General features: G+C 38.4%; 1 protein-coding gene across 8 annotated transcripts in view; it reads left to right on the top strand.

Moving 5' to 3' along the window:
• Fnip2 (folliculin interacting protein 2) overlaps positions 1-10,094 on the top strand; it is a 114,412-nt gene extending 104,318 nt beyond the window's left edge. For all 8 annotated transcript variants that reach the window (XM_027926747.2, XM_071614575.1, XM_071614577.1 and 5 more), the window contains 3 exons: positions 715-915; positions 4,468-4,583; positions 6,485-10,094. In XM_027926747.2, the coding sequence (XP_027782548.1) occupies positions 715-915; positions 4,468-4,583; positions 6,485-6,563 (396 nt within the window). In that variant the 3' untranslated portion in view covers positions 6,564-10,094. The remainder of the gene's footprint in view (positions 1-714; positions 916-4,467; positions 4,584-6,484) is intronic.
• The last annotated feature ends 3,331 nt before the right edge of the window (positions 10,095-13,425 follow it).

Here is a 13,425-nt window from a genome sequence, read left to right as displayed (position 1 = left end):
TGGCAAAGCAGTTCCTCTTTGATCAGTTTAGGGAGATTAGATGTAGTTAAGGCCCTTTTCCTTGCCTGCTTCGTGTCACCCCATGGCAGTTGTTCTAGAAAATTTCACATTTTAAGCATGTTTATCAGTAGCCCAACTTTGGCCTTTTATACTCACCTGGATAAATAATTCAGGCTTCAGTCTGATTTTAGTTGTTTGTTAGATGATTGATACATATAGCATACATAGTTACTAAATAAATTTTACTTAATGAATAAAGCTGTAACTTTAAGAGAATATTAAGGTACCCTAACTAACCTTGTTATTGGAAAATGGCAATGGAATTCTATACTTCAGTCTGATTTTCACTACTTAAAAGGAGAATGCAGTCTCAAAAAGAAATGAATTTTTAATATATTGGATTGTGGGAGGGCACATACCTTGTGCTTCTCTATGAAAATTTAACAGTTACAATATACCTCCTGGTTGATAGAAAAAAAAACATGATTAAATAAAAAGCATGACTAACTTTTTATCTAATTAATTTTAAATGATTTAGTGTCACTCCTGTTTGAGTCCCTATCAAACCCTAAATTTCTGTAGCTCCCGTAATTAGTTGTTGCTAAACAACTTCAAAATTGGAAGTTAGTCTAATGCTAAAGAAAAACACTCTGGGCATTTTGAGTGTCGCTTGGAAGAGATATAAAAAGCTGACCTACTGTGTTTCTCTTTCAGCATCCAGTGCTCGATGAGCCAATAGCTGAAGCTGTCTGTATCATCGCAGACACAGACAAGTGGAGTGTCCAGGTGGCCACAAGTCAGAGGAAAGTGATGGATAACATGAAGCTGGGCCAGGATGTCTTGGTCTCTAGTCAGGTGTCCAGTTTACTTCAGTCTATCTTACAGCTTTACAAGCTTCACCTCCCTGCTGATTTTGTAAGTATGTGATCTCATATCATCAGAGAAAGTTAGCTAAAAATACTTTCAGCCACATTTTGATTATGAAAGCAGAAATCTGGATATTGTTTTTAATAAAATCGGAGGTTAGCATGAATTAAAATGGGACATGCAACATAAAACCAGCAAACAGGATGGATTTCAGTAATTCTAGCCCTTCCATGAAACAACAGAGAGTGGCACTGGCATCTTTTTAATAAGGTGTATGGCAAAGTAAAGAAGGTATTAGGGAGGGATCCAGCATAAAAGGAATCTGAAATCCTCCTTGGAGAACTCATTGCTAAGCAGCCATCCTCACAGAAGTATTAAGGGTAAAATAGACCAGGGTTTGTGGAAACACTTAAATTTTGAAGTACTGTATACATGTAAGATGGTATCAGTTGTTCCTTTTCAAATGGGACTTGAAGATCACTTTCATAACATTATTTTAAATACGAACAACAAAGCCTAAGAATTCCTCACGAATTGTCAGCAGTTCACCCCTAGTGACTGGAATTAGTATTTACCTTTCAGTGCATGTGTGCACGTGATATATGTAGAAATTAGAAGAGGAAATATATTTAGTAAGGGAGGGAGAAATGTTTCAGAAGGAGGAGAGAAGCTGAAGGGCATCTAAGAAAAGTCTGGGTGAGCTGTCCTCTGGAAGACACTTCACTGGAGCAGCATGCTTACTCTGCTCTTTCCTTCCTTCTGTGCAGGCTGCTCTCTGCAGCATAGTTCGGAACCAAAACCTCTGGCTCCTTTCTGGCCTTGGGAAATGACTCAGAGCTATGTAACAACAATGTAAGAAGATGAATATTCATTAAATATACTATTTGCCAATGAATTGATCACTTTCCTGGATTCTTAAAGTCAAATCTGTGGCACCATAGTCCTCAGAAATGGTCAGGATTTTTAATGGCTTTGAAGAGGTGTTCTGAAATAATGATTGTCATCAAAACTGGCAGCATGGCATAGCAAAAAGACATAAATGGATTAAGGTCCCAGCTTTGCTATTGATTACTGTGTGCCAGTCACAATCCTGAATGTCTCTGAATCTCAGCTTTCTCATTTGTGAAATGGAGAGACTACAACTGTGCTGGGAGAATCTTCTGAAAATTAGGGATAGGATAATGCTTTCAAAACACCAGGTTAAAAGCCAGCATGTAGGGGCTGGGGTTGTGGCCTAGTGGCAGAGCACTTGCCTAGCATATGTGAGGCACTGGGTTCAATATCCTCAGCACCACATATAAATAAATAAAAAATAAAAGTACATTCAACAACGGAAAAATAAAATTTTTAAAAAGCCAGCATGCATACATTAGTGGCCAGTGGCCAGTGCCCAGGCTAGAGTCAAATTCAAGTTCTACTACTTACTTTGTGATCTCTCAAAGCCTCAGTTTCCTTATCTGAAAATCTAGAGAAATAATAGAACCTATCTCATGTTTATGTAAATCAGGCAATTCATGTAAAGCATTTGGAATAGAGTTAAATGTTATAAACCCTCACTGAATCGATATTATTGGCTTATCAATTAATAATTAGTTTTCTGGAACAGTATTAATTAACTTCATGGAACAGTAAAAACTGAAATACATTTTTACTAAAATCTTTATTTGGGATTTAAATTAAAGCATACTCTTGCAGGATGTCTGTCTTAGGGTAATATGAGAAGTATTTATGGGTTATTATGACCTTACTTTCTGTTCTACATTTGTAGGCAGGTTTTCTTCTACAAGCAGGTTGGGTTGTGCTGACTTAGAGGATGATGTCTCCATTTTTATGGGCAAAGAGGACATATTAGAATTCAGGTTTTTACTCTTATAAGTATTTGCCAAACATCTGTAATACATAGTTCTTGTTACATACAACATTTTGCTTATTAAAGCAACACATTATTATAGCTGATTTTTTTTACTTCATTTGGATAGAATATTTAAACTTGTAATAATAAGAATGATTTATTTAACCTGATAAACCAATGTCAAAGAAAATTTCATCTGTAGTTTAAAATTCTCTATATATTGTTTTAATGAAACATAAATGATTAGGCCCTTTAGTACCGACGGATAAAATAGCTATTTAAAATTTTAGAAGTTTGAAATTCAAGAAATACATCTCCAAAGTAAAATCCCATAAAAGAGGAGGAATTTTTTAAAACCATCATAAGTTAAGTCTTTTTGAAAAACTTTCTAAATGTTTTGATTTCATTTGATTTCATAAAGAGTTCTCTTTATTTCCATGTTGCATCATATACTTTTCATGCAGTCTGTGAAAACATGGTAAATTAGCTGTTTTAAAACAAAGGATGTTTATCAGACCCAGTGCACCTGCCTAGAATCCCAGCTACATGGGGAGATTGAAGTAGGAGGATCACAAGTTGTAAGCCAGCCTTAGCAACTTAGACCCTGTCTCAAAAAATAAAAGGGGCTGAGGATGTGGCTCAGTGGTAGAGAATCCCTGGGTTCAATCTCCAGCACACACACCACATAGCACACACACATACACAAAAACCCAAAGATTTAATATAATATGAATGGTCTTTTTTATATTTTGGAACAGTCTTACAGAAACCTTTGTATTTCCACTCCACAAGTTAACTGGAGGCCACTTCACTCTGTTCACTGGGGGAAACATTTCCATGAGAACTGATGGAATCTCCCTGCTTTGATATCACTTAGCCACTTAGCAGTGTGTTTCATCTACCATACACAGTGCATCTAAGGTTGTGAGCCAATGAGAGGCTGACAAGATCGAATCTCTAACAGATACTTTTTCCATGCCACTGATCAGCCCAGATGGTCAAGATCAACATTTTCAAATGCATCTGTTAATCTTTTTACCTTGAAAATAACAGGCCTAATGGTCTAGAAGAAAAGTATGTATGATGGAATTGCCCTTGCCAGAGCCATCAGGTGTCTCACTGAAGGTGCTGGTGTGGCCATGCCTGCCAAGTACAAAAGTACTTGCCTCTGGTGAAAGACACAGATGGTTGGTATTCTCTAAAAACTGAAGCTGGACACAGTTCCAAGGGTAAAGATGTCCTGAAAATAATTGCCTTTTCTTATTTGTCATTAAGAAGACCTAGTTAAAGACACTCTCAAAAGCAAAATACAAAGTTTGAAATGACCTTGTTCCAGTTGTTCTACTTCTGGGAATGTATTGGGCCCAAATAATCAGAAACACAGGAAGAAAACAATAGTGAAGATGTTCTTCACAAAAATGCCTTACAAGAAAAATACAAATTGCTGTGTGGTTCAGTAATTAATGGCAAATTCACATTCTAAGGAATTATTTAGCCATAAAAATTACAACAATAAGGAATTCTTAATATTTTATTAGGAAGTTATTTAAGGAAATTCTAGTACTTATAGAATATCAATCAACTATGTGGAAATGCTTTTTTGAAAAAAAACACTAGAACAAAAACCTGTTTATATACCTATTAGTTATGGGGCTTGTAGTTTTTTTTAAAGTATATTTGAAAAGGTGTGAGATTATAGCTGTACACTTGAGTTCCAGCCCTCATTGTGAATGCTGTTGACTCCACAGTGCATCATGCATCTTGAGGACAGACTGCAGGAGATGTATCTTAAAAGCAAAATGCTGTCTGAGTATCTTCGGGGACATACACGAGTCCACGTGAAGGAATTAGGTGTTGTGCTGGGGTGAGTCCTGTGAAGTACTACTGTGTCTTCTCCCTGTGATGGCCGGCCTTCGCCCTCATGTTATATCCTCTGACCTGTTCAACCTGCACCACCCAAAGCCAGGCCCAGGTTCCCTCAGACGTGTGCCTCTCAGCTCCTTGATGAACAGTATGTTGTTTGTGTCTTGATACCTGGTTTCACACTGGGAAACCATCATGGAACTTTGGGCTGGTGATACTTTTATGTCAGTCTCCTCCCTGGTTATTTTACCCTTGAAAGAGAACATTTAATACCATTCTGTCCATTTCTAGTAAGTCAGTCAGTAAGATGCCAAAGTCAAAACTGTCAGATGTGCAGTGGCAGCTCTGGTATATGTCTCACTTCCTGAAGGAGGAGTTGCAGGCATCTCCCACTGGACAACAAGGAGAAAGAGCCCTTCTCCTGGGCTTTTAGGTGCTGCCTACATGTCCCCAGCAACTGTCCCTTTCTGCCTTTCATTGTGAGCCCACTGAAAAGGAGACTTGTTTATGTTAGTTACTAATAACACGTCATCTTCCGAGAGCATTTACCATAATTTCTCTAGGAGAAATTCTGACTTGAGTTATTCTGCTTAATGTGTCAACAGAGAACTCACAGACAGGACATTGTGTCTTTGGGAAATTGTCTTCTTTATCCGTGGTGATGATTCCCTATATTGGAGTAAGAAAATACTGTGTTTATAATACCACCCTTTAAATTCTCTTTTAAGCCTGTAAGCAAAGTATTATTTTAAAACTCTGGCCTTTGCATTCTTGTCAGACTTTTCATCTTTCACACCCAGGATGTGACTGGCTGTTTTATTTGGCATTTTCTGTCACACATTTTTCTTACATACCTCATTTAAAAATATTTTCCCCTTTTGAGATGGCCACTCTTGCAGCTACTTCACAGTCTCTCTCTTTGTTGTTTTCTTTCCCTTAGTTTTGGTTAATGTCTCCTTACCAGACTCATATTGTAGTCTGTTTCATAAGGTTTCCTATTGCTAGGCGTAGTCCTTAATTTCTAGGACTTTCCCCTGGTTCCTGACTCTGACAGTCATCCATCAACACTGAAGAACTGCGAATGTTTTCCCCTCAGCATTCCTCTCTAGGTCTTGTCATGTTCATACTGTCTCTTTATATCCCCTTCTTCCATGGCCAGGACCAGCAGCACCTCCAGTACTAGAAAACGCATGGTCCACCTGAATGAGATTCGTAGGTAGCTTTACTGGAGAAGGAATAGAAAACTCCACGAAGTAATGTCAACTCCTGTTTTTGTATTTGTAATTTGTGGAATTCGAGGGAAAGAACTAGGATGGGTTCCACAAGCTGAAACAGGCCAGCTTTTTTTTTTCTCCTCCACAACTGGTAGCATTTAGCCAGTGACCGTTCTGTGTCCGTCTCTCCTTTGAGAGGCAACCAGAACTGTGTCTGTCTGAAACTCATGCTTCTTACTAGTGTCACTTTGCTCTCAGAGCACTGTGGCTCAGGAGTTCAGAGGGGATCTAAGTTGTATGACTTTTGAACAGAAATCGCCAGGGTTTTTGAAGACATTAACTGCCATCATCATTTTCCTAAGACTAACTTGAACCTAGGTGCCAAATCAGTAGGCCTTGGGAAATGAGGAGACTCTGGGGGAATGGAGTCACATAGGCCACACAGAACAGGGAGAGACTTGAAGTAAATGGAGTTGGTGACCCTGCTGCAGGATTGGCCTTACGTCCCACCTGCAGGCAGCACAGCTCCAGCACCTCCTTCACGTTGTCCCACCTCGCTGTGTGCCCTGGGAGAGCTTATGACCTTTTCATCTGTTTTACTTTTTCATTTGTTTTCAGTGATAATCTAGCAAGCTTCAACCCTAGAAATAATACTTTAAGTACCATTTCTTTTGTTTTTAACACCCAGGATTGAATCTAACGACCTGCCGCTGCTGACTGCTGTTGCCAGTACTCATTCTCCTTACGTGGCTCAGATACTCCTATAAGCTGAAGCTCAGGACAGTTCTTCCTTGGAATAAGAAAAACAAATTCTCAACTGAAGAAGAGAGGAATAAGCTCTCTGGGACATCCAAAGCATGAGAAGAGCAAACAAATAGTCATTCCACCGTTTGTTTTGCATTGTTACTTTTGAGTGGATGCTTCATTGGAAGAGAAGACAGGTTTACTCTAAATATTGGCATTTGTGATTTTCAGGAACACTTTAGGCCTTTGTTACCCATGAATCAATCAGGGGAGAGAGTGGCCTTTCTGGTGGGGGAAAACGTAAGCACTACACTGAACACTCAGCATTTGGTACTGATTGCCTTGTGCTGTCAGGCAGAATAATGATGGGTGACTTTGGAGCAGGGAGGTAAACAGTGTATGTAACATTCCAGTAGGAAATGTTTCAGAGCTTAAGTCTGAGCACTGCAAGCTGTAGAGAGCAGAGTACACTAGGCTAAAGTCAGAACAAGGACTTTGGATTCCAGGTCAGAGTTTGCTTTTTAGAAAAGAAAAGTGAAATGAAGAAAGCCATTTTTGGCTATAGCAGCTGTTTGCCGTAAGATGTGAAAGAAAACTGCCTATTGGGAAGAGAGAGAGTGCTTTGGGGACCCTCTGTTCTCATTTCTCCTCAGAGTTTACCTTGTTTCAGATGCAGCCACAGGTAGGTTAGAGATGGATTGCTGGTGCAATACACCCAAGAGTCAATGTAGCATCCTAATCCCATCAAGATGTAGTTTGTAGCAGCAAAGCATAGTCTGACGCCATATGTTTTATCATTATGATTTAGAGTTCTCAGCAGCCTTTTCAAGAGAGGCCATTTACCAAAGTTATTTCTATAAGCTCAAGAGTGTTTCTGTGGGTGAATTCTTCCAGCCAGAGCCACTTTCTTCCTAGAATAGTTTATACAAATGACTATTTATACTTTTAAAGACACTGCTGTCCCCATGAGAAATGAAACCTGCAATAATTCAGGATGGTCAGTGAAAGCAATTAGTTTGAACATTAAGAAAAAGGTTCATACATGGCCTAAATTTTTACATTATCATCTCTGTACCTCTTAATCTCTATGTCTTTTCAAAACATCTTCCCAGAAATTGACTTGACCATTTTATAAAACCTACCAAAGTAAAGAATTAGTAGTCCAATTCACTTTAAAAAAAACTTCAATTGTCTGTTAATATTAAAGAAACTTAGTTTACTGACCATGAAACAGTCTAAGTCCTGACATCCAGGATAAAGTAAAACACTTCAAAAATTTAAAAAATGATGGTCAAAAGACAGGAGCTAATGTAATAAGGCAAAACATTGTTAGCATTTCAGCCCTTTCTGTGAATCTTCTGTTCCTAAGAATATGAGGTGACCTCTTTTTTATGGGTTGGAATTAGTTCACATTTTATGTTTGATAAAATCCTGACCCTGTCCATAAGTTCGTCTCTCATTATGGTCTGTAATTATTTGAGAGCATCTACAGCTGTTCCAATGGAGGTGAATGGCTGTACTGTTTATTTATTAGGAATAGGTCAGAACTGCTACCTTCCTCTTTCTCCTGTGTGCTGTGAAAGTAGATGGGTGCTTCAAGGTTCTGGAGATCTTTAATTTGCATTTTATGTCTTGGTTTCGCAAAATTGAAGTTTTCCATTTCCTTTTGCCTAACATTGGAGTTTGGTGTTTTCAATTCTCTGGTTCCGTGACATCATTGTTTGCTGTTTGTTACGGAAGGAAAATGAACCCCACCTGTAGCTCGGCCCACTCAGCACTTGCTTTTCCTTGCATGTGAATAAATTGTCAAAGCTGTCATTACAGCTCTTCCGTCTGCACCAGCTTAAAGCATTCCCCTCTGGTTCCCTTCTCCTTGTTTACATGTTGTGGGCACCTTGCCTCAGTCACCACCTTCCAGGGTTTCATAGAAAATAACCTGATTCAAAATCAGTTCAGTTCTAATGTGGGCATTGTGGCGTGCTGAAAATCAGACCCTTACGGGAAAAATTGAGCTTTAAGTGACTGATTCTCAATCCCATACATAAAAAATCTAACCCAGCTCCCCAATGCCTGCGAAAATTTAATTTGTCTCTTGATCTAATATTCCAAAACTCACTCTTAGAAAAACACCTATTGGGAAGCTACAAGTGGGTCACAGGTCGGGGTCGTCTCAGTGACACTCAGGATTCCTGTCAGAGCCGAATCCTCATATCTATCGCCTACAAAAACACACCAAGAATGTTGCTGCTCTTTTTTTAAAGCCTCCTTTAATATTTAACATGCAAGTCTTTGTCTTAAATTCAACCTCTTCCTAGAAGCAAAAAAGGAAAAAAATCTCATGGGATTGTGTTGAGAGACAACCGCTCGCACATCACAGACCACCCCGTGACTTCATTCTTGTCTCAGCTGAACAGTTGGAGGGATCCCACCTGCTCCCATGCCCACCTCAAGAAGAAAATAAAAATTTAAAAAAAATAAAGAAATCTACCTCAGTTGACAGGATTCCAACTTTAGGGTTTCTTCAACTTTTAAGTCTTACCTGTTGAGTGTAACTTTTGTGGCATCTTGCTTTCTCAAGCAAGCTAGTGAGGCATGACAGAGCAGAAGTATGTGAATGTTACTGTGATGGACCTCTTTCTAGCATGTTGCAGTTTTATTTTTAATAAATTGATAAGTGATATGAATGTAAAGGTAATTGTGTATGTTTTAAACATGACAATGAAAATTTGAAATGTAGCTTCCATACTTGTGCATAATTCCAAAGTATTTTATTTTTATCAGTGTTAAATAGCTTTTTGTACAGGCTTCAAATCCATTTTCTGAAGTGTGCTGTTTTTTAATGAAAGTAACTATAATCTTTACACATCCCATGGAACTGCTGTTTACACATTGCAACTTTTTAAACTGACCATATTTTTCAAAATTAACTTTTTTGGAGGGAGGAAATTTCCCCCTTGCTAAATGATACTAAACTGTTGTTTGGGCTCTTATAATTAGGTCCTCAGATTTTATAAAAATTTAGTCTGTAGCTTTTTAGGTTCTTCACTAGAGTTGGTTGTATATAAAGAATATAAAGTGACCCCAAAATTCTTTTAAATGTCTGGATTTTTCCACTAATATGTACTTTGGGGAGCATTTCATTCTTGCATACTTTCACCATTAAATTGAAAAAAAAAAAGTCTTTAGCTTTTCTTAATTAATGTGAACGATTTGTTTTGTTTAATTCTTCTTGGGGGGGGGGGATATTTTAATATAATTTCTGCCTAAGTCAAACATCCCTCTGAATGTTAACTTTTAAATGTCAGAATTTGGTGAACCATATATCTAGGAAGTGAGATTGCAATATGCTTAAATTTGAGGCAGATAAGGAGAAAATTCTGGGAATTGTTATTGAAAGTCCATTAAGAGAAATTGATAGGACTTTATAATTTTGATGAGCTGAATAGATACCAATGTCAACGTGTGGAAACTTTTTCTTAAAACTTGTTCATGTATTATTTTGATCAATTTTTCTGTGGCATTTGGTGCAATAAACCTTTTGAATTTATCTTGAACATTTCCTGGCGCTGCATGTGATTTGTTGAATTTAATTAAATCTAGAGTCTCAAGAAACAAGTTCATTATATGTATCAATGATTTTCCACAGGTGTGTTTTGGAAATAGGACATTTTTGATTAGCAGACTGACAGGTGAGGGCTACTGCACAGCATGTAGGAGTGGGGGGCAAGGTGACTCATGAAATGTCCTGCAACATGTGAGATAGCCCCAGGACCAGCAGACCTTCAAATGCCCTGCTGGACATTCATGTGGGTGAAAACCCTCTTAAAAATTATCTTACCTGAAAATTGAGTTCTGCTTTACATAAAAGCACAATGTGTTTTGTACATGATTTGGGTATATACTGAATTTTCCAGGGATGCAACTGTTGTATACATGAAGGGAAGGTTTTACTCTGTAAAGATTTTAACAAGAATTGTTCACTACGTCTTTACAAAGAATTGAGTACTTGTGGAAAACCACGTTACCAACAGCCACAGCACTCATAGAACTCAAGTCAGCAGTGCAGTACATCTCCACAGTTCTCATTTATAGCTGTGACATCCATAAAGATTCTTTGTACAGATGTAAGCATCTGTCCACCTCATTGTATTTTCTCTGTGTGTATGTGTGTGCACACAAACGTGCAAGTGCTCTACTATTGAGCTACATGCCCAGCCTGCTTCATCATATTTTCTACTCTGATGGTGTTGCTTGCATCCACGACTGTGGAATAAAAGCTAAAAAAAGAGAAAATGCGAAGAAACCACAGGACACAGGAAGTAATTTTAGAAAGCAGGGGTAGGATGGTTCTCTGATCTTAGGAATCGAACTTCCACACTGGAAAGAGAGGGAGAGTCCTCACTTGCTTTACTTATAAGAGGGCAACATCAAAGCTTTTCCATGGAATGTTCTTTACCAAATAAGGTAGGGGGTGGGCTGTCTATTTCCTGATGGGTTGAGCTAGGAGACCTGTCCAACTAGTAGAGCAAGGGCAGCGATCTCATGCCTTGGGCAGTCTACACACGGTAATGCTGGGATAGTTCCCAAGAGAAGACCCAAGTACCGCATGCTCGGTACCAAGTAAAAGACCACTCAAGCAGCTTTACAGGGAAAGCTTTATATATGTTTTATATATAAAACATCCCCATTTTCATCCAGTTCTAAAATGGATGAAAACATGGGATACTCTGTAGAGGTTTATGCTTTTAAATCCCCCCCCCCCCGCCCTCCAAAGACCACAGCGGTGCACCAGAATATACTATAAAATGTTACTTCTTAAACAGTACATCCAGGGGATTACAATCTAGGGGATTGCATTTGTGTGTTATAAATTGTTAACTTATATTTTCTGAATTTTATTTTGGGATAATAAAGGAGTATTAAAAAATATTTACTAAGAAAAGGGATGAGTTACTTTGCTAATATATTATCTCAAGAAGAAATATGCCATTGAATGTAACTTCTGTACCAAAGAATGGCATACTTTGTTAGGTTATCTTAAAGATTCTAGGGAGAAGTTATATTAGGTATTTCAAAATCCTTTTTGGTTGAAAATTTCAAGTGTTTTCCATGTTCCCTGAAGCAGTTTTTTAAAAGTGTGCCATCAATAAAGGTCTTAAATATACATGTACACCCTCAGCATATTTTGGTTCCCTGGTGCCTGGATTCTTTCATTTAATCCTCTCAACTGGGTGAGAATGGCACTGTGATGGTGGATTTTATGTGTCAGCTGGGCTTGACCACAATACTCAGTCTTTGGTCAAAGGCCAGTCTGGATGCTACTAGGAAGATATTTTTTAAGATAAAAATATTTAAATCAGTAAACTTTGAATAAAACAGATTACCCTCTATAAAGTGGGTGGGCTTCATCCATTCACTTGAAGGACTTAGGAGAGAAAAAAATAGATGCCCTAAAAAAGAGGTAATTCTGCCCCAAGACAGCCTTCATCCAAATTGTAATATCACCTGTTCCCTGTGTCTCCAGCCTGCTGGCCTTCCCTGCAAATTTTGGACTTGTTAAATTAAACCAGTTCCTTATAAAACCACCTCTCTCCTTCACTCTCCAAACACATACACACATGCATCTCATTGGTTCTCTGGAGATCTCTGATAAAGTTATAGAAGAGATCAGTCCAGTAACACTTAGAATGACCCAATATGGGAGAGTTAGGTAGGATCAGAATAGTCACTCCAAGTTATAAGAAGTAGACTTTCTTTTTTTTTTTTTTTAAATTTGTTTTACTTAGTTACACATGACAAGAAGTAGACTTTCAAGCAAAGAGTTTTCATATAGTAAATAGTACTGTTATCCTTTTCACAAGTAACACAGTCTGAATATGTGCTGCAGAAAAGAGTGGGAAAACAAAGGAAACAACCCTTTAGTTGAAGTTTTGATTTGTCCTTTTCATCCTTGTGAACAAAAGACCTGACAAGAACAGCATAGAGGAGGAAAAGTTTATTTTGGCTCATGGTTTCAGAGGTTCAGTGCATAGATGGCCAACTCCATAGCTCTGGGCCCGAGGTGAGGCAGAACATCATGGCAGAAGTATGTGACATCAGGAAACATCACATGACATGACAACCAGGAAGCAGAGAAAGCTTTGCTCACCAGGGAGAAAATATAAACCCCAAAGACACCCCTACTGACGTACTTCCTCCTGCTCACCTATAGTTACCATCCACTCTACCCATAGTCACCCCCCAGTTAATCTATATCAGTGGATTAATCCATTGATCAGGTTAAAACTCTCATAATCCAATCAATGTGCCTCTGAATATTCTTGCATTGTCTCACATGAGCTTTTGTGTGAGACATCTAAACAATAATAGATGGAAAGGAAGGAGGTAACATCATTAAAAGTGGAAGAAAAAAAGTTCCCTTCCTATAAAGATTCATCTCTACAGTTGTGTGTGAATTCCTATAGTTATGCATCTTCCTCTGTGTTTTGGGTACTTGGAACTCAGTTATCTCTTTGTCTCTCATCTTTAGTTCTCATTCTGCTGACTTTTTCTACTGAAAGAGTTAAAAAAAAAAGTTTCACCTATAATAAACCCTAGTTTCTCTCCTTTGATAACTAGGGATTTTCTAGAGAGGTCTACTTAACCGACCTTCACTTCTTTTCCTCCCATTCTCTGCTCTCTGCCACTCTCACTGAGGGCTGAGGACCCAACATCCACCTCCTTCCTTCCCATGGTAGATGAGTTTTCCAAGACCCAGTCCGCACAGAGTGCCCTTGAGCTGACTTTACATCTCAAATCTACCACCTTTTTGCTTCTCTGTTCCTAGCTCAAAATTCAGTTTGTTGTCAGATTCTCTGGTAACTTGCCACTCAAGATCCCTGGACT

This window comes from Marmota flaviventris, chromosome 7 (assembly GCF_047511675.1).
Source record: "Marmota flaviventris isolate mMarFla1 chromosome 7, mMarFla1.hap1, whole genome shotgun sequence".
Classification (NCBI taxonomy): Eukaryota; Metazoa; Chordata; class Mammalia; order Rodentia; family Sciuridae; genus Marmota; species Marmota flaviventris.
This window is presented reverse-complemented; position numbering and strand designations above follow the sequence as displayed.